This window comes from Lissotriton vulgaris, chromosome 3_1, assembly GCF_964263255.1.
Source record: "Lissotriton vulgaris chromosome 3_1, aLisVul1.2, whole genome shotgun sequence".
NCBI lineage: Eukaryota > Metazoa > Chordata > Amphibia > Caudata > Salamandridae > Lissotriton > Lissotriton vulgaris.
The window spans coordinates 2,012,371,546-2,012,393,819 of record NC_141689.1 but is presented as its reverse complement, the minus strand read 5'-3'; the positions used below and the strand labels follow the sequence as shown (position 1 = coordinate 2,012,393,819).

Here is a 22,274-nt window from a genome sequence, read left to right as displayed (position 1 = left end):
CAAAGATGGAAATGTTTTCTTGCTAAAATATATACTATAATTTGTAAACACATTTTGAGAGGGTCCCAAAAGGTAGTTAAATCCAATGCATGTTGTTTCATTTATTTTAATGTGTGTATTGAGAAATGTGTGATTCGGATTTGGTGAAACTTGGCTGGATGACATATTATGGTGCACAGATGCCTATTTTGGGTAGTGCAGGTAAGTAGTGTAACTGTTTTACAACTTAGAATTTATTTGAAAGCTGTGAGATCAGTTTGTGCTGTACGTTTCTGAAATATGGGTGTATTTTGCTGTACTACCATGGTAGATAACGATGCCAAAACATTAGCTGACTGGCTAATGATTGCCTTTACAAACATTGAAGCCATGCATGCTGTTTTTACGTACACTTTTCCCATGTTCTGAGTTATGCCTTTGGAAACAGGTAAGTAGTTTGTTTGGTATTTTTTCCCTACCTATTAACACTTTACTAAAGTGGTAATAGGTGTTGCAAAATATTTATTATTTTCTTTATTTTTTTTGTATAAATAGGGCTTTTTTATGAATAGCGATTTTGTAAAGTTTCCATTGTCATTTCTAAATTTCTCTACATTTTTGTAGCACTATATGGGCAATTGCATTTTATTTGTAGTATCGCAGTAATTTTTTGTAAAGTATGCGCTACTCTGTACTGTTATTTCAGCATATTTAAATATGTTAAAATTGAAAAATACACTTTAGCACACGATATTTACAAAATATGGTGTCTTATAATTCTTTTTACATTTCAAATTCTTCTTTTTTTTGGTACCGTTGTAGTACACTGGTACTCCATATTTTTTTAAAAATTTATTTAAGCTTATAAATATTTTTCCTACTTATTACCATTTTCATAAAGTGGTAATAGGTATTGGAAAAATACCAAAACTGATACTTACCTACTTTACAAGACGTAGCCCAGAACACAGGAAAACTCAAGGTGAAAACAAGATGACTGCCTTAACTTTTGTAAAGGCAGTCATTAGCCAATCAGCTAATGACTTGTCATCGCTATGTCCCTCAGGAGTTCTGTGGTACTACTGCAGCTACAATATAGCCAAATCAATAATACTTAAAACATATGACATACTTACCCGATTTATGTGCAGTACCCTATTGAGTCACCTGTGCACCATAATATGCACTTCTTCCAAATTTCTTAGCATTCCAACTGACGGTTTTCTCGCAACGCAAAGTGGAAACATCTGTTAAATGCATTGGATTTTACGCTTGTTTTGGGACCCCCATTTTTCCTTTGCACCCTGTCACAAAACACTTCTAGACTTTCAGAACTCCAAGAAAGAAAGAATGGCAGTAGTTTGCAAAGTGCTGCAGACATTCGTCAAATGGGTGAAAAGTTATTAAGGGACAAACATTCAAGAAATCCCTATCTCCGGTCACCCTAACTATAACTACAGAGTGGCTACTGCCACTTTGTTATATATATCTACTCGTGGGGATAAAAGATTTGTTAAAAAGCAATGCTTCCAAATGTGTTTTGGCGTAATGGCTTTATAAATGTTCCCACTGCTGTTACATGGTGTTTATCGTCTGATTGGTTTAAATTCAATATCCTGCACCCTCATTGGTGGATTGGTGAAATCCCAGCCAATCAGGGAGCTGCAGTACTTTGTGTAATATTTCACAGCTGCAATGTTTCCCAGCATCGTCACAGTCATTGTGTTCACATATGTCACATATGATGCCCAAATGGCAAATCAAAGTAATCCGTGATGGGCTGAATCAGATACCAGCCCCAACATCTTCGACATGTTGCTAGTCACGTTGTTTTTACAGTCCCTCCTAGCCCCTCGATAGGGGCAACCAGTTCATAATGCACCAGATTAACCCCTTGTCAGTAGATTGACAAGGATTTCACCAATGAGAATGGAGGATATAGAATTTAAACCAATCTGACAATAGACACCATGCAACAGCAGTTTGAACATTGATAAATGTGTTACGCTGAAATGCGCTGAAATGCGTCTGGATGAATTGCTTAAAAAAAATATTTTAACCCCGTCAGTGCTCCATCCCTCTTTGGATGAAGCTGTTATAAAATATACGAGTACCTATGCTCGCCAACGGTAGGACCCACCCCAGGAGTTCAGCAGTGAAAGGTGAGACTTTGGAGCAAAGAATTTATTGTGAGACTACTAGGATACCGTTTGGCATGATAGCCTCGCCGACCAATGAAGGTAGTGAGCTATTCAAGATTAGGGACACCAAGCTATTTCACCGATGCCTGCAGTAGCATCATGCTTTTCCATCTAATGCAGTGTCGGCTCCTCCGCTAAAGCGGAGGAGCGTTGCTCCAGTGCGCAAAAAGTAAGTGAAAATAACGATATCGTTATTGTCATTTTATTTTTCCAATTGCATGCTGCCAGTCGCCTGTGTGAGGCGGGGCTGGCCAGAGCAGGGAAGGAGTGGTTTGCTCCCCCAAAGTGTGAATGAGCTGTTTGGCCGGCCCTCTTGGGCTGACCAAACAGTTCATGCGCACTCTGCATATTCCTACCCGGCTGCATTACACAGCCCAGTGAGGAAGATGCACAGGTTCCCTGTTCTAGTCTGAGCGCCGATCCACGGGGCACAGACCAATCACAACGCTGCATTGCAGTGTTTTGATTGGTTCAGGGGAGTCTGTGTGCCGGGTGCTTCCTGCTGCCAGCCAGACTGCAGAAAGGAAGAGGATACAGGTGAGGCGGCAGCTGGATAGCCATTCTGAGGTAAGTTTATTTTCTTTTGTTAATTAAACACCCCACCCCAACACCCCAATCCGGTAGCAGCCGCAACTGTTCCAATGGCTGGCGAGGGGTTAATCTGTGGCATTATGAACTGGTTGCCCCCATTAAGGCGTTAGGAGGGACTGTAAAAACAACATCACCTGCAACATGTTGAAGGTATTGTGACTGGTATCTCGGTCAGACCATTGTGGATTATTTAGATTTGTCATTTCGGCATTATATGTGATTTATGTAATCTCAGTGACAGTGATGATGCCGAGAAACATTGCAGCTGTGAAACATCTGACAAAGTACTGCAGCGCTCCGATTGGCTGGGATTCCACAAATGAAGCTCGAGGTTATTGAATTCAAGCCAATCAGACAATAGACACTATAAAACAGCCGTTCGAAAATTGATAAAGGCCTTACCCCAAAACGTGTCTGGAAGAATTCCTTTTAATACATCTTTTAACCCCATGAGTGCTCTGTACCTCCTTGGATGAAGCTGTTATGTAATATGCAAGTCCCTACCCACGCCACCGGTAGCACCCGCCCAAGGAGTTCAGCAGTTAAAGATGGGACCTTGGAGCAAAGAATATATATCTATATACACTAAAACAATAACAAAGGTTACAAGGACGTTATAGTCAGGAAATAGAATTAAAAAACAAAAACCTTAGAAATTCACTGAAAAAAATCAGGTTACAGGGACATTATATTTATGCTTACATTTTACAAGCACAAAACCATAGAAATTCAGTTGTTAAAGTTATCCAAGCCATGCTCTTGACGCATGGATCTGTGGATCCCCTGTGGTGGATATACGATGGATCCGCATCCCTAGGTATCTAAATTTCTGTTTGCTTTAATAACTCAAAACTACTGGACGGATTGGCACCAAATTACAAAAGCACTCTTTCTGGCCCAAGATCTAACTTCCTGCCAAATTTAGTGTAATCCCGTTCAGCGGTTCGGCTGTAGTCATGTTCAAAATCGTTACGGGAAACTGCATGGGGAAAATGTGTTTTGGAACCGCCTTTTTTTCTTGGCCCTCGCTGGACAGATAGCCACAACACTTTCCAGACAGCAGCTAAAGTGAGTTCCAAACTATTTGTTTACATTTCGTGAAGATTCGTCAAACAATGCCAAAGTTATTAGCAAAACAACAAATGCTTTATCTATGGAAACTAGGTCCTAACTATAACTACCTACTGTACACCGCCAGTAGGTATATAATAAATATATATATTCAACTGCCAGCTTTTTTTACTTGGCACATCCTTGTGAGGCAAGGAAAGGAAGAAAAAGGAATGAGGAAGTGGCCTCAAGAGCTAATGGCCTAATTACTTACCTGTATCTGCCATTGCTCTTTGGCCATCTTCCTTGTCCCATTTCTTACGTTTCCGTCTGCCCCATCCAGTGGTTTTGCCTTTTGACCGGATGAGTTAGCTTCAGGTCTATAGGAAGTACTTTTGTAATTTATCCTATTTATAACTCCTCACTAGGATATTAGTTTTAAAAATGAGACCCTTTCTAGGTGGTATATTACCCTTATGATATGAGAAATGGGATGAGAAAGATGGTCTCAGTAGTAATAATGGTTACCAGTAAGTAGTATGACCTTGTTGACTATAGCAAATAGATTTACTTGATTGCACGGCTCTGTCATGTATAACTCAATTATTGATTTACCATAATCAATACGAAATCCTTCCGCATTTGCTTATTATGCAGATTTCAACAATTGTTTGCAGTTTAAGTAGATCAAAAATATTACATATGCTGCACGTATTGTCTGGCACCGATCACAAAACGTTACATAGGACATATGACTACATTTCTTCTGTTAAATCTCCTTTTTTTGAGGGATGGTCGTTAATTGGTAATCATGCCCTGGGTGGGCAGGGCAGCCACGGGAAACTGGCTGAGAAGTAAAATACTGACAGGTCAGAGAGAGGCTGCCATGTCGAGGGCTCTGGAATCTTTCAAATCAGAGTGATTATTTAGGTCAAGGGAAGTAGGACTATCGACGTTGCTTAATTTTGTTCAGGTTTGCACGATTCTTGGTAAATCTGCCCGTTTGAATCTAAATGTACCAGTGAAGTCTAAATCCCCTCAGCTCCAGTATTGCGATGCACCCGCGTTTATATAGCGCTTACTACCCCTGACGAGGCGTTAAGGCGCATTCTAGCGAGTAGCAAGCTACTCTGGCTAGTAAACCAGAACAAGGCATGCACCTGACGTGCTCCAACTTTATATTCTGAGGCTGGAATACGCACGTGTGCGTGTGCCGCTGCTTTGGAAGGACCACCCCTTAATAGAGGAGCTGCAGCCGGCTCACTCCAAGCTCTCGGTGAAGTGGCAGCAGGCGGCACAGACAGGAGGCTGTCACCAGTACTGCCGACATGGCGAAGGCGGCGGCGCTGCACCTCGCGCTCCTCACCCTCTGCCTGGCCGGCTCGCGCGCCCACGGCCGGAAGCTGCTGGCGTTCCTCATAGACGGCCTCCGCTTCGATTACATCGACGACCAGGCGCTCGAGACGCTGCCGGGGTTCAAAGCCATTGTAGAGAACGGCGTGAAAGTGGACTACATGACCCCCGACTTCCCTTCCCTCTCCTACCCCAACTATTACACGCTCATGACCGGTGAGTACCGCGCGCCAGCTGTTTGCGTTGGGAGTACCGCAAGTGTCATATGGTGTCCGTATCCCTAGTTAAGAGGTGGGAGAAACGCAGCCACGGATTTCCAGATGTGCAGGTAAACTTGTCAGACCACCGATTGTTCAAGAAATCCGGGAGGTTTGAGCTGCTTTAAGGCGCTGTGATTTGGTATTCGGATAAAGATGCAACATAATCTTGTGAGGCAAAAATAAGTTAAAGATGCGCACACAGTTGTGAGGTGGCAAAAATATTTAACAGATACCTCAAATCGTGCTATATTGTCTGTGGTGTGCTGAGATGGTCTTTACATATTCTCTTCCATCAAATTGCATTGTGGTATATGAAGTTTTAAATCTTGCATTCTAATGCAGAATGACCTGGAACACGATTTTGTGTGGGGACCAGTATAACACCTGGCCACAGGACATCATCATCTGCCTGGACAGTGCTTTAAACGGGCATGCACCTATTGTCAGGTACTCAGTGCCTGCACTTCTTTCATTTGAAAGGGAGAGTGCCTGCACTTCCAAGTACAGCTGCAATGCATTTAATGAGAGAGCAGTGGCAATTCTCAGGAGCAAGCACTATAAAAAGTGAGTACCTGCACTTCTATGCTTCCATTTAAAGCACAGTCAGGAAAAGAACGTCCAGCTGCAGTTCATTCTCCCTGTAGGAGGATGCTCCCCCCGCCGCGGGGGCTGTGAACGCGGGCCGCGGCTCTCCCTCGTTCACATGTATTGCTCGTGTGATTCTGCGCCCTTGGACGGTTTTATCAGAGATTATTTTGTCTCGCTGATATTGTCGAAAGACCTACTCCCCCCCATTTTGCTGCCTTTTGCTGGAGAATTCCTGTGGAAACTGTCCATCCATTCAGGTGCAAGGCCAGCTGGTTAATCTGCAACTTTAGACCTTCTTAAACACATTTGTGTGTGTCTTCCCTGGAGCTCGATTCGAATATATCTGCCTTAAGATTCTTTTATCTTAACCTTGCAGGGCGCCAGCTGGACTGGTATACCTTTCCTTATCCCTGACGTTGGCGCGCTAACCTTTGGACTATGCACCCTCCTAGTACAGGAGCGTGACACTCGGTCACGTTCCACACCCCAGGCAGAAGAACCGAGGTTAAAAACCAGACCATGGTTAATTTGTGCCGACGACTGCAAGCGTGGCAGGCACCAGCAACGATGTTTCAGCACTGGGATTTATTTTTCATCATTACACTTTGACCCTGAGCAAGAGAAAGTAAGAAAAGGGAGGAAGAAAAAGACAGGAAAGCTGTGACAAAGAGAGAAAACGGTTTGGGAAAAGAACCTGCCACATGACCGGCCGAGGCAGGAAGTGTGGGCAGATTAAAAGGGTCAGTGTTAGACATGGGGTTTCTGTTTGGCTAGGGTATGCACTTAAGCCAGACAGAACCCACCACTCTTGTCAGAGTAAGGGAGTTGCACACCCAACATAACCCCTGCTCACCCCCTTGGTAGCTTGGCATGAGTAGTCAGGCTTAATCCAGAGCAAACGTGCAAAGTGTTTGCGCAACACTCTCACCAGCGACACATAAAATACACCCCAAAAGAGACTCTACACAATATTATATAAAAATGCATTTCAGTATTGTGATCATCAAAAATCTTTATTTCGGTCAATAAGACCACAAAAGCACAGATACAAATACATTTCATTGAATTCAATTTTTCTTTGTAAAAGATAAAAAATTGCTCAAAAAAATGGGCAGAGTAGCCCAAAAAGTATGTGTGCATTGCATTGGTATTACATAAAATACTCTACTATCCAGCATGCTACCCTCCAAGGTCCTAAAATTGTCATTTGGGTATACGATCCAATAAAGTGTGCGTGTGCAAATCATGAGCAGTATTAAAGCCCTAGCAATTTTCCAGAAACCAAGGTTCATATTACTAACATCACAGCTGTCATGTAATCACATTAAAAAGGATACATATATAAGAAGGTACAAAAAACGAAGTATACAACATACTTTGATTAAAAAATATTAATTTAAAACTCTTAAAATACTTTCATACTTGTTAGAAGTGTACCAGGCCCAGTTAAAAAAATATGATAGAATGGTCATGCAGAACCTTTAGGCTCGTCTTAAGGATAGCTCTAGGTACACATCATATAGAAAATAAAAAACGTGATATTGAAAACACAATGGGCAGGTGGGTGTCCTATTTCAGTATCCTAAAAACCCCAGTGCAGTGCTTAGATCCCAGATTTCTGCATAACTATAATAGCCATTGGTGTCTCGCCTTCTTGTACCCTTGCCAGAAAAATATTACATGATATTCCATTTCCGCTACTTTGCTACAGGCCGGACATCCCAAAATAGGTGCACCCGCCCATTTGTTTGCGAAGGCACGCAACGGTAGTACCCCATGCCTAAACTGCAGATATAACTTCTTGGCAAGGGCCGACTGGATACCATCCAGGGCAGGCTCTAGTCTTTACTGATGTTTTATTTCTAAAAACACTGTAGTCAGTGGGCCAGACAAAGCGCTCCCCTGTAACCCGGCCTGTTTATGCTTCCTGTAGCTCTCTATCAGGTCCTTCCTAGATGTTATCGAACAGGTTTCTTCTGCATTATTCCACAAATTGCCCCTTCCATGACCTGTATTGCATATAAACATAGACCAAAATCACATAAACCAGTAATAACTTTGCCAACTAGGCAATTGTCAAACCATCACGGTTAGTGCATTAAACTAAAGAATTATATGTTGCACACCTCATGAAAACAGCATCACTGCACGAATAATGTACATCCTTAAATAATACTTGTTATCTTGTCAATGCAAGGCATAAAACAACATAAATCGGGGCATAAAATGCAGCAGGTATGTTAGGGAGTGAAAGACATAGATCACTGTAGGACATAAATCACCATATGTTACTGGGGAACCACCAGTATCACCATAAATTCATAGAGCTTCTAATGTACATTATATGGTAATGTTGCTCCTAAAGGTAGGATACAGGAGCAGTGTCCCCACGGTCCATCCCAAAGGAGGGGAGGCAAGGCACCAACAGTAGGACCACACGGGGAGACCTCACTGAGTCCCCTGCACTTCTCCCTTGAGAACAGAGTGGCCCGTAAGTCCGGAGATGTCACAGCGTGATCCCGGACACAACCAGGCCCCCACTGAGGCCCATAACTGGAGCCCGGGGCTGGTGTGGGCAGGCAAAGCAGAAATACAGTCCACCTTCACTGGGGATCTATGGTACACAAGGCGGCCTGGATCTCCTGTTGGGTCCGGTTTGGAGTTCCTCTTCTCGATAGGTCTGGCCTGGCCTGGTGAGGGGAGCCCATGTGACTCTGAACATGAAGGCAGGGCTGAGGAGAGGAGAGCAGCCTTGCCCTCTTCAGGATCAGGCTGGAGCTGCCCCTAGTGAGGATGACCATCCCTACCTTCGGGGGCCGGTCTCCTCTGTGATATGGCAGCTTCCCTAAATCAGAGTCCAAACTAGGAGGATTTTCAGATTACCCTTTTTCCCCAGGTCCTGCACATCATGATTTCCCCTTGCTGAAAGGAGATGTGCAGTGCAGGTAATTACCGTGCTGCTCTTGAGTATCCAGGAACCAACAGTGGCGCTGGTTTACAACGAAGCGCTCACCTCGCACTTCTCCTTCGGGAGGATAAAATCCCATTTGAAAGAGCTTACGGCGAGCTTCCATTTTGGGTCAACGGCTCGTTCTCTACATGCTGGAGACAAGTGCTCAAACTGGGAACCCCAAATCACTTGCCACAGCTGGTCATCAGGAGTGGACAAGACATGCTTCTCTGTTACAATGCAGTGTTGTCCTGGATTCCTGAGGGGTCCCAAAGGAACCAGGAAGGGTTGAGAGTACTGAGGAAGCAAGTAAACCCAATGGCAGTTCTTCCTGGCAGCATAGTAGAGCTGCCAGCAACATCTGGTTACAAGTCTCATGCAGTGTCTCAAAACGTGGGGTCAGAGCCCCTGTACGTATACTCAAAATGTCTTTGATGCGGAGGTAACTTCAAACAAACTTTAGAAGTGCACAACACCCCCATTCAATCCCGTCCCTGGCTCCAGACACACTACATGGGGTGGAGACAGCATTGTGAGAGTAAAGGTACAGCCCTATTTAGGAGTCAGTCACAACTTTTCACACCACTCTAGCTCAGGAAGACACATCAAACTGGTGACTGGCCATCAGGATATTCGGACAAACATCCGATCCCATTGTGTGACTGTGTGACTGTGTGAATGCGCACCCCCCCCCCCCGTCAGTATAAACCAGACGTTGATTGGAGTCAGGCTGCAAAGCAAAAACAGTCATAAGCACATAGAAACACCCAATTTCTAAAAGTAAAATACACACACATGATGGATGGAATGCCAGAAAGAAATCTAAATTCAGCCCCAGTCAAGAGATCTGGGTTGAATCCATCATTCTTTTGTTCACCATGCCACAGCAATTTAGACTGAGCCATATGCAAATTTGTTTTGACCCTGCTTCTCATGGGAACATTCAAGCCAGGTCCTCCCTGGACCAAAAACAAGCATCCGGGGACTGATTTCAGGGTATCAGCCATCATCAGCCAGGCTAGCTTGAATCCAGTAAAACACACAAGGTGATGGACGGAATGTTGCCCATTGGCAAAACAGTCACCCCCGTCACAGATCTGGGTTTAATCCATTGTTATTTTGCTCACCATGCCACCCCAGTTCAGACATGGCCATATGCAAATCAGTCTTGACCCTGTACCTCATGGGAACAGTCCAACCCGAACTGCCAAGTCATGTCTTCCCTGGACCGGAATCAAGCATCCTAGGTCCGGTTTCTGGCTATCAGCCATCATCAGTCAGGATAGCTTGACTCCAGTGGCGTAGTGAGCACGGGCCCCACGTCTGGGCATATCCTACCCACATAGGGCGAACAGCAAAACACACAAGGTGATGGACAGAATTTGCACATTGGCAAAACATTCACCCCCAGTCACAGATCTGGGTTTAATCCATCATTATTTTGCTCACCATGCCACCCCAGTTCAGACATGGCCATATGCAAATCAGTCTTGACCCTGTGCCTCATGGGAACAGTCCAGCCCGAACTACCAAGCCATGTGTTCCCTGGACCGGAATCAAGCATCCTAGGACCGGTTTCTGGTATGGTGAGCAAAAAAACGATGGATTTAGTCCCAGATCTCTGTACTGGGGTGAATGTATGACATTGTTCTGCATTCTGTCCATCAACTGTTGTTTTTGCATTTGTCACCTTGAGTGGGACGGGTATGCTCAGACATGAGTCCCGTGCTCTCCATGCCACTGGAATCAAGCTATCCTGGCTGATGAGGGCTGAAAGCCCGAAACCGGTCCTAGGATGTTTGTTTCCAGTCCAGGGAGGTTCTGGCTTGGCAGTTCAGGCTGGAATGTTCCCATGGGGCACAGGGTCAAGACTGATTTGCATAAGGCTAGGTTCAAACTGGAATGGCATTGTGAGCAAAAAAACGATGGATTTAGGCCCAGATCTCTGTACTGGGGTGTATGTATGACATTGTTCTGCATTCTGTCCATCAACTGTTATTTTAGCTTGAATCCAGTGGCACAGTGAGTTCGGGACCCACATATGTGGTGTGCAAAAAAAGCTGGATTTAACCCAGATCTGTGACTGGGGTTGAATGTTTGATTTGTTCGGCATTCCATCCATCATCTGTTCTTTTTGCACCTTCTACAAGTGAAATTTCTAAAATAGTCATGAAAAATCCACCTACATCAATAAGCAGGATTTATCACTACCATTCTAAACATACCAAACCTTGTGACGCTTATCCTTCCAGATCTGAAATTACCACTAAAAAACCTATCTGGGAATTCCAAATGCACACGTATGAGAGGAGCAGCCCTCGCAGCAATGAGACACAAACTAGGCTGTTTGTCACTACGAGGACATGTACTGCACATAACTGTCCATGGGCCTAAATCAATTACCAAATCTACCTCACTGATAAATCCACTCAAAATCTAAACAACATAAGGGACCTCATTAGAAGTGTGGATACCCATCAGTCACCAACCGGTGCCACCCTTAATCATCATCTGGGTCTCCACTTGACATTTCCATAGTGAAACGTTGATGGTGAGCCTGGGACCTGTTGATCGTGTCCCACACCAACTTACAATTCACTGGATTACCACTACGAGGACATGCCACACAGCAAAGGCACATGTCCTACCTTTTACCTACACAGCACCCTGCCCATAGGGCTACCTAGGGCCTACCTAAGCGTTGGCCTAAATGTAGTAAAAGGGGAGTTTGAGGCTTGGCAAGTAACTTTAAATGCCAAGTCACTGTGGCAGTAAACTGCACACACGGGCCCTGCAGAGGCCTGAGACAGGTTTGAAAGGTTACTTCTGTTTATGGTGCAAGCAACGCTGCAGGCCCACTAGTAGCATTTGTTTTACCGGCCCTGGGAATATAGGATACCACTGTAAAAGGGACTTGCAGGTAAATTAAATTTGCCAAACAGGTGTAAGCCAATCATACCAAGTTTAAAGGAGAGAGCATGAGCACTTTAGCACTGGTCAGCAGTGGTAAAGTGCCCAGAGTTCTAAGGCCCACAAACACTGGCCAGAAAAAATAGAGGAGGGAGGCAAAAAGTTTGGGAACAACCCTGAAAAAGGGCCTGGTCCAACAGTCAGGAACTGTAAGACCTGAAGTGGAATCAAAACTAAGCTGACTTGGTATGGGGTAGTCCTGGTATTCTGAAGCGCCAGCTGCGGGGTCCTAAGAGAAGCTGGGGTCTGTGTATTTTTTAAAAATGTTTATCTTTCAAAATATAGAACAGTCATCCGTTTGTATAATTGAGCCATGAGGACATCACACTGCAGAGAGTAGAGGTGGCCAGGACAACAAATTTACAAATTTACAGGTGGAGGTTTGGCTCTCACTTCAGGAGCCAGTGCACAAGCCAAGCCCTACAAATATTTGGCTTGTGAATCATGCAACAATCATCATGTTAGACTACGATAAGGTGTCTTCATAATTCGAAAAGCTAATTTCCTAAATGCATGAAAGTCTTTCACCTTAGTAGATCAGATTGTATCTCTGCATCAGGAAGTAAACAATCACTAAAACACTCCTGCCAATGCTGTGTTGACAATGCTATTAGTGCACTAAGAGGCAAGCTACTTGTTGTGTACCCTATATGTGACCCAGATTCTTGTTAACACAGAGCAACATTAAAGTTTATTAAATCCAACACCTGAGTTTTCTGTACAGTGCACATCCTGAATTTGCGTATTTGAAAATGCTGTGATGTGTGATAATGAACATAAGGGAGGCTTGGTCACAAAGTATTTGCCTAGAATCACACAATTTGGTTAAGCAGGGAAGCTGGGATTAAGCCAAGATATTCCAATTTCTCACTATTCACCTACTCTGAAACTAGCTCTCCGTGAAATTATTACATGTTTTTGAAAATCTTTCTTCTAAACCTGGAGGGAAATATTGATATTCAGAAAACACATTTGATGTTTCTGCACCGGTGTGATGGAAATGCAAGTGAAGGACCCGAAGAGTCAGTCCATTACATATGTATGCATGAAGAAGAGGCTGTGACCAGAAAGTACATAGACATATGTATATTACATTTCTGAGATTGACATTTCCTAACTCTACTAACCAGGGAGAACAAACAATGATTAACGTTCATAAGAAACTGCAACACATAACATCCTTAGTGTGTATTTTTTCTCATTATTGAAAGGCTACGGTTACCTTATTACACTTTAATAAGTTATAACATCAGTTTCGGAACTGAGAATAAAATGCTTCTTACATTAAAAGAACTTGTAATTTATAACCCTCTTTAATAGTAAAACCGGATTATAAATTACTATTCTGAAAAGGACTTTATAGTCAATAATTCTCATTATTTACATATGACGTCGGTGTTGTGATTTTATCTGGTTCTGCAACGTGTTGCATTGATAGCTAAGTAAATCATCCTGAGTTTTCCTTCCCTCTCTAGGTTTGCTCAGAACTGCATTCAGTGAAAAATAATTTGCAATGATTGTAGCACGTCAAGTAACTTTATATGCAGATTTCTGTGCAGTGCAAATCCTGGTCAACTGCAGACATTTGAAAGAATAACTTGGACTTGAATGAATACTGTCTCTGCTCTGCATGTGGTCATGGGTGACAGTTAGGAAGGATCAAAGAGTGAGCATTGCTGATGCAATCTGATCTGGATACTCAGCAAAGATGTATGACTGAATCTAAGTGCTTAGAGTTATCACATGGTGTCCTCTTGTGGTAATGATCCTTATGTCCTTGTCAGTCTGGCCAGCCACAAGATGGCTGCAAGGGAGGCTTGCAAGCCACCCAGGGTGTTTAGTGACGTCATCTTTGCTGTGCTTTGGGACATGCTGGTGATGCCGGTAGCGACACTAACTGGCATGCATATGTTGGACTGACACTGCTATTGTTATCAAGAATATTGGCCATAACAGGAAGGACGTACCATAGCGTCCAGTAGTGGAAGGTGTAGCCAGCCTCAAGGTCACACCATTGGAAACCTCCTCAAAAAGGCTATGTTTAAAAACTGAATGATGGCGTATAGATGTGTGGTCTGTGAGGTATGTTGCCTCGGGGAATCTCAAACCTTTCGTACGCTGAGCAGGGGGTGATAAAGTGTGCTTTTGTGTCCTATAGCTGACCTTTTCAGAAGTGTTGCTGACGCAGGCTTTGTTTCAATCCTTGGTGGATGAGTCGTGTAATAACTCCTATTATGTGAGTGCCAAGAAACGAATTGTGTGTTGGGGCCAAAAGAACTGGTTAATCCAGGTTGTGTAACCTCTGTTGTCGCCTAGAACGTCTTCCATCCTCCATGTGTTTAAACACTCCAGCATAAAGGACCGCACAGAAACAGAACCGGTGTCAGAGACCAGTGAAGCTGAGGACACATGCAAAGCCCTCTGCTGCACACCGCAGCTGCATAGCACTAGAATGCCACTCTTATGCCCTTACCATCTGTAGAGAAGGAAGATGGAGGACATCGCATCCAGTAGAATCTGTGCCTTGGGAATTACAAGTTAAATTACATGGGAGGCCGTAGGTGGTCTGAGTTCTTGGAGTGCTGAAAAGATCAATATTTTACATTGTTTTACATTGCGCTGAAGTAGCATATATCATTTTTCTCACATATATCCTCTCACTGTCTCCTCCCGCCTTTCTCTGTCACCCCCATATTGTATCGGCCTCACAGCTGCTCTTTATATCCACTACCCAGACATGTTTTTCTGAAATGAATTCATTCATTTGCATGTAGCCTAACCCATTTCCTCTGTCACATGTACCAGCCTCACACGTGTCCCCTGCTCTTCACTGACATCCATGGCATGCCCCGCATCCCTTCTGACCTGTGCCGGGCTGAACGCTTCTCCCAACCCACTCCTGGACACTTCTTTCTGCATGACTCTGGTCACCAGCATGGTGTCTCCTGTCTTCCGCTTTGCCCCGGGCCTCCTCTCTGCAGGACTGTGTTCGTCTGAAATTTCTAGTTCAGTAACATGCACCAAATGATGACTAAGCTTATTAATACATTGTGTCGTCTCCGTTCCTTTGTGTTGAAATCACCCCCTCTCAAACCCTCTGCGACTCCCTAGCCTCTTTTTTCCACAACAAGATTGCAGACATCCACAACAGCTTTGACAACCAACCCGGAAACCAACCCACCCCACCATCTGCTGACCATCTTCCCCCCGTGAACACCCTTAACACCTGGAACCCAATCTCCACTGAGGACACCATCCGCCTGATGAACTCCATCCACTCAGGATCCCCCACAGACCCATGCCCCCACCACATCTTCAACAAAGCAGACTCCGTCATAGCACCGCACCTCCGAGACGTCATCAACTGCTCCTTCAACTCCGCTACCTTCCCAGAAGACTGGAAACACGCTGAACTCACCGCCCTTCTGAAGAAACCAACAGCGGACCCCACCGAACTTAAAAATTACCGCCCCATCTTGCTTCTTCCATTCCCGGCCAAAGTCATCGAGAAAGCCGTTAACAACCAGCTCGCCGCCTTCCTCGAAGCCAACAAATCCCTCGACCCCTCACAATCTGGCTTCCGAGCAAAACACAGCACTGAGACCGCCCTCATCGCAGCAACAGACGACATTCGAACTCTACTGGACAATGGAGACACAGTCGCCCTCATCCTCCTCGACCTCTCCGCAGCCTTCGACACAGTCTGCCACAGCACCCTTCTACAACGCCTCAATAACATCGGTATCCAAGGAAAGGCACTTGAATGGATCACCTCGTTCCTCACTGGAAGAACCCAGAGAGTCCGCCTTCCTCCATTCAAGTCCGAAGCCTCTGAAGTCATCTGCGGCGTACCTCAAGGATCCTCACTCAGTCCCACCCTATTCAACGTCTACATGAGCCCCCTCGCGGCCATCGCACGCCAGCACAACCTCAACATCATCTCTTACGCGGACGACACTCAATTGATCCTTTCGCTCACCAATGACCCCAGCACCGCCAAAACCAACCTACACGAAGGAATGAAAGAAGTCGCCGAATGGATGAAACAAAGCCGTCTGAAACTGAACTCAGACAAAACAGAAGTTCTCATCTTAGGCACATCCCCCTCTGCTTGGGACGACTCCTGGTGGCCGGAAGCCCTCGGAAAAGCACCCATCCCGACAGACCACGCACGGAACCTAGGTGTCATCCTGGATTCCTCACTCTCAATGAACAGACAAGCCAGCGCCGTATCCTCTTCCTGCTTCAACATTCTTCGCATGCTCAGAAAAACATTTCGCTGGATCCCCTCCGAAACAAGGAAAACAGTCACCCATGCTCTGGTCACGAGCCGACTGGACTACGGAAACACCCTCTACGCAGGAACCACCGCTAAACTCCAGAAGAAACTCCAACGAATCCAAAACGCCTCAGCCAGACTCATATTAGACATCCCACGCAACGAACACATCACTGGTCACCTTAAAGACCTCCACTGGCTACCCGTCAACAAAAGAATCACTTTCCGACTGCTCACCCACGCACACAAATCACTCTACGACATCGGACCAGATTGCCTCAACTCTCGACTGTCCTTCTACACCCCCTCCCGCCAACTACGTTCTTCCAGCCAAGCCCTCGCCACTATACCTCGTATCAACAAGACCACCATGGGAGGCAGATCCTTTTCATACCTGGCTGCTAAAACATGGAACTCACTCCCTGCTTACCTTCGCCTCACCCAGAACCACCTAGAGTTCAGAAAGCAGCTTAAAACGTGGATATTTGACAAATAATCCCCCTCCCCTTCCTAAGCGCCTTGAAACCCTCTGGGTATGTAGTGCGCTATACAAATCTTTTTGACTTGACTTGACTTGACTATCTGACTAGTTCTGTGTCGGGCACCAAATTTATATGGAGTCCAAGATCTTTAAAGCCACTGTAGGTGTCCTGCAAAGTAAATATATAGATATATGTCTTTGATAATTGCCCAAATGCTCCTTCGATCTGGTCGCATGGTAATGCATGCCTTCTAGAAGATATGCCTCTTAAAAGTGCTAGCATTTGGTAAAACAGTGGACTCTATGCTGACAGCAGAGAATTTGGAATCCCCATTTTCCATGAGTATTGCCTCCTTTGTTTCTTTGACAAAAAAGGAATGTGCGTTTCTTGTATTCTTTAACACAGAGAAATTCTGCTTTTTTTACGTCTGTTTTGTGCAGTTGCTCCTCTGCTCTAGAGGCCACGAGACCAGGTGAGAAAACAAATCGTCTGAATCATATGAAAGTCCAAGAGTACCTTGGGAATGTTCTAAGGTGAAGTCTTTTTACCTCTTGTGCCCTTCTAGACACCAGATTGTGACTCTGTGCAAATTTGGTTAATGCTAAGTAAATAAATACAGATTAACGTGTTGTTTTCCTGGAAATTATTTCAATGTTGTTGTCTACAGTGGTATCAAAAAGGTATTCAGACAACCGAGCTAGAACTATGCCCACACCCAACAAATGTGGCCTGCTCATGGGGAGCAACACGAGGAGCTTAGCAGGCGGCCTATAGAAAGGTTGAAGTGGCTGTGGCTCTTTATGCTTTGCTAATGTGGGGTGTAGTCACAATTTCGTAGGGGATCTCCGGCTCTTATGGTAAATTCTCGATCAGAAGGTAAAACTGACATCACCTCCGCGCCTACATCTTGACAAATAGACCGCTGTGCCGGAAAGTTTGAATGGCAGAGCAATTTCTGAAGAAAGTTATTCCATTCAAAGTTGTAGACCTTCCCCTGATGGATGCAATTCTTTCTTAAAGTCACAACCTTCTCCTCCATCCCACCGCCCAGTCCAAGATCACTACATTTCAGATCTCCACAGAAATAGTGTTACATTGGTTGTTCAGGGAGTGTTCCTTTACACACATGAACCAGATGTTGTGGTGCAACAACCTGACCGGTGTTGTTGTGGATTTCATTCACCCAATTCTAGGGCAAAGTACCTTCCTCTTGTTGCTTGTGACAGAAGCACAAATTCTCATAAGTCATGGGATGAACAACACCAATGTAGTGTGGACTGGGTGCATAATGATAATTTTTCTTTTATATCTCAATGTGTTTTATGTTATCTTTTGTGATACTGGTTTTAGTAGGAGTAGAGTGGGGATGTTGAATCATAGGCTGGTTTGTTTGGCTTCCATGTGACTTGAAAGGTGTTTTCTGTAAGTAAACATAGAGCCTCACAATGTCACAGAATTCTGAATGTTCCAGGTTTTTGCTGCAAGGGACCTGCTCCTGAATTCACAAATACGTACACTATAAAACTCTCATGGCTTATTTTTGGAAGCAACATCATTTTAGCTGTTTTACTAAGACAAACGAAAAATTGTGATTAAACGACAACAGAACTACATTATCTCTCTCTCTCAGCTGAAGGTTTTGGGCACCTTGTTTAACATAGACCACTTGTGCTTATAAAGGCATCCTAAAACTCTCAAATCACAAAAATTAACATTTCTGTTACTTTCACAGATATGTTACGTATTATTATTTAATAGAGTGGTACTTTTGCCAAGAAAATGGCTAAGGTGAGACAATGCAAAAATGTAAATGTGTCGTAAAAACAGTTAACCCATAAAGAGAATAGAGAAATTCATAGGTCTAACCTCACATTTCAAATTAAATGTATCTAGAGCAAAACATCCTTAAGAAAAATTCTCTGGTCAAGAACGTTTTACATTTTTCGCTGAAAGACATGGAAAGGGAGCTGAACATTTTAACAGAAGAAGTGAATTCCAGAGTCTAGAGCCAGCTGCTGAAGAGGTCTGGATGACTGAATACGCTTCTAGTGAAATCAGGAATGTTCATCCATCTGGAAATGTGCAATTTAGCAGCAAAAAAGAAAGGAGAGTTGATAGAGTATAAATGTCTACGGCACCCTAACGGGAACTTAATCGGTGCTTCTAACTGCAACCAATGGTCACAATGTCCACTTAAGTTTTTTCCTCCTATTCATCAGGCATGACCAAAAACAACCAGTTGGTAGTAATAGTTTTACAAACCTGAGAAGAGGGAAGCTTGCATTGTACTACTTGACGTTATTGGTGGTATGCACGGGAAAAGAAAACTAAATCAACAAGCAAACTCCACCCTAGTAGGAATAATGCTAACCTCCTGCGTAAATAACAATTCAACATAGTATAGGGTAAGCATCTCATTTGGAGAATTGCTTCAGTGATGGATGCTAGCCTCTGATGACAAGCTAAGATCAAATTGGGTCTCGTCTACATACTTATGAAAGGATCTAGATGCCATTCTCTGTGACCAGACTTCTAGTAGCTCCAGTTAAAGACTGAGCACAGGTGGAGAAAGTGAGGGTTTGATTTAGCCCTTTTTTGTATGGATTGTACTCCATCAGGGCGAGCGAGTAAAATAATCTGTCGCCCTGTTGAAGTAAACTCTCTCTGAATTTAGAGGTGTTCACTGGCCCAGAAGACAACACTAATTACTGCCAGGAATGATCATCATGGTGGGTCCAGTCAATTAGTTAAAAGTTTGATGTTTGATGTTTGGGAGAGTTGTAACAGGGGGAGGGATTATGTGAGAATTTGGTGTATTCTATGGTGTGTTTGTGTGACATCACGGTGTAATACACTCACAAAACCATCTTGGGTCTCGTCACCATCATTTGTTAAACCTCTAGCTCAACACTTGGTAGCTGTGCCTTTGAGCAGTAAGGCTTAAACAAAGGAATCTGTGTAAAGCGGTTATACTCACCAAACCGAATAAGAAAGTTACACAACATGAAAGAAATCTGACACCAATTCATAAAAATAGATTATATTTTTATAATTTTTTTAGACACCAAGATGAGCAAAATCCACGGATTGTTCCAGAGATATAGATTTTTAGGTAAAGCGTTAATCTCCACTGTTTGTCCAAAGTGCAAACAAGCCTTGGTAAAGTTTAGAAACTCACTAAAAGAGTTGTGTTTGAGTACTCGGGCCTGTAGAGAGTGACCATTTCCAACAGGGAGAAGTTCAGGGGGCTAAAAAAGAGTATTTGGACAGTTACCGGGTCACCAAAGCAATCACAAGTTGAGTTCCACACTTTTCGCTAAGACCTTCTTGGAATTCAATGGAGTGGTCCTGATGCTGGGGATACAGGATGCTGTAAGATGCTCTGGGTGCGTTGTAGTTGAGGAGGGTCTTCCTGGGCTTGTTACAGGTGGGGTGACTTTGGCCACAGGAGTTGATGTCCCTCGAAGTCTTCTTTGGTCCAGTTATGATGGGGCTTCTGGTCTCCAGTTACAGCGGGTCCAGCGGTTTCCTTTGTTGAAGGTTGGTTTCGGTCATTGGTGACCCATCTGCACTCTGATGACTCTCTCAGGTCCAAAAAACTCCGTTGTAACTTTTTATCACTGAGGAGCGGTCTTCTTGGCTGCACATTGGTGGTCAGCAGTGATTCGATGGAAGTGGCTAATTACTAGCCAGAACGGGCTACTTTAGCTTCTATGGCTGTAGCGCTGAACAAGGAGTCAGCAAACTGAGTTCACCTTTTCTGTCTGGGGCTCTGGAGCAACTTTTACACAGGCACCATCCTCTCTTTCCTAGCCAAAGGCGAAGCAGATGCAGTCCAATAATTGGTGTAACCTCTCTTGCCTGGTCTAGTAGTCCAATTCAGAAGCCTGCAGGGCTGAGATGTCCGCCTGTAATTCTGTACTTTCCAATGGGACTAGTAGCCCTTCCACAGTAAACATGACAAATTGGGGCTTTTACTATTGGGACATTTGAAAATATATATCCTGCTTAATAATATGTAACACCCTATTAGGTTTTAATGGCAAAGTTGAACTCGCAGTTTTTTAAAGTGCTCTTTCAGTCTGCATCGAGAGGCTGGGAGCTTTGTTGCCCTTTCCCACACCTAGGTAGCACAATCAGTGCTGCCGACCTGAGTGGATGCTTTAACTTACATGCCCTGGGTACCCCTGTTACCATAAACTAGGAACTTTTAAGTAAGTTAAGTTATGCCAGCTGGGGATGGCCAATTCAAGAACACTGGCCCTGAGGTCTGGAAGCATTCCTCGGTGCACTCACTCTGAGTCAAAAAATCAGTAGCAGCAGTCCAAAACTTTGTGGGTGATCATGCAAAAAGGGATAGATTTAAAAAGACCTACATTCTGAATAACCTTCTACTCCACGGCCAGGTGGCTGTAGACAATGGTATGTGTGTGCTTAGGAATAAAAACAATTACCATTTACAGTTTGATGGATGTCACTGTCAAACATGACGGCCGCTCCTCAACTTTTAACAAGTTTTTGTTTCTTCAGAAGCAAAAATCCCAAAGCGTGATTTTGTTTTTGAAAAAAACATGTTGTTGCAGAGTTTGAAAGATTTACAATTGTATTAGAACCGGCAGACCTGGGTTTCTTTTACCAAGGCCTTTCTTTTTCATAGAAGCTTTCAACATAGTAACTGAAATTCTCAAACTTTTCTCTGCTTTGTCCTGTGCAAAAAAGTTACACGCTGGCAAGAATATAATGATAAAACTTAGATTATATGTCTTTAAACGAACTAGAAACTGAACGATACACTGATCAGTCCAGTGATTGAGTTTGAAGGAGAGTGAATATCGGAGGAGGCCACAACCAAATCAAAGATATTAGCTTTGTTATGCAGGAAGGATGATAGTTTGGACACATAGTCCTGCAAGTTAGGAGCTTGCAATAATTGGAATAAAATAACATTAATCACTAAAGTTAAGCACCTAAAACCATACATATGTGCAGAGAATGCATTTTGTTCTCCACCCAGCACGTTTCCGAAAGTTCTGAACGTATCTTCAGAAATTTAATGTTGAGGATACCATTTGCAGAAATGTGAAACAGATCTTTCACATTATTTTGAAGAAAAGACGTTGTTTACATAATGTGTCTTTTTATGATATGCTAAGAGACTGTAACTCATTGTGAACAGGATTTTATTGTGGATAAGTGGTGATGTCAAATGTTCCTGGGTATCATTGCTTTGATAGACGTTTTGTTGTGAACCCAAGCATGGCATGAAGGGCTTATCACTTGCCTGGAAGTGAAAAGCCCTGGTAGGTTAAATGCATCATGGCTGCGCTCATGAAGGGTTTAATGAGCTCTCTGATGTCCAAGTGGACGGAGGGTGGTCTAATGATTTGGAATCAGTTTGAGGGGCGCGCTGATGAAACGTGAAAATAAGTGGTGTACAGTCAGGGAATACTTGCGTTTGTGTGGCTGTGCTTTCTCTGGCAGTGGGCAGGTAGTGAAGTTAATGTGCACAAGGGAGGATTGACTGTCCTTCACCCAGGCAATCCAGGCCACTTGTTTGGAGCACACACATTC

The 22,274-nt window shown here is 43.9% G+C and overlaps 1 protein-coding gene across 1 annotated transcript in view; it reads left to right on the top strand.

Annotated features, from left to right (window-relative positions):
- Nucleotides 1–5,098: 5,098 nt before the first annotated feature.
- Nucleotides 5,099–22,274, top strand: part of ENPP6 (ectonucleotide pyrophosphatase/phosphodiesterase 6) — a 335,439-nt gene continuing 318,263 nt past the window's right edge. Inside the window, exon 1 of the mRNA XM_086962479.1 lies at nucleotides 5,099–5,390. Coding sequence (XP_086818605.1) covers nucleotides 5,150–5,390 — 241 coding nt within the window. The 5' untranslated portion in view covers nucleotides 5,099–5,149. The remainder of the gene's footprint in view (nucleotides 5,391–22,274) is intronic.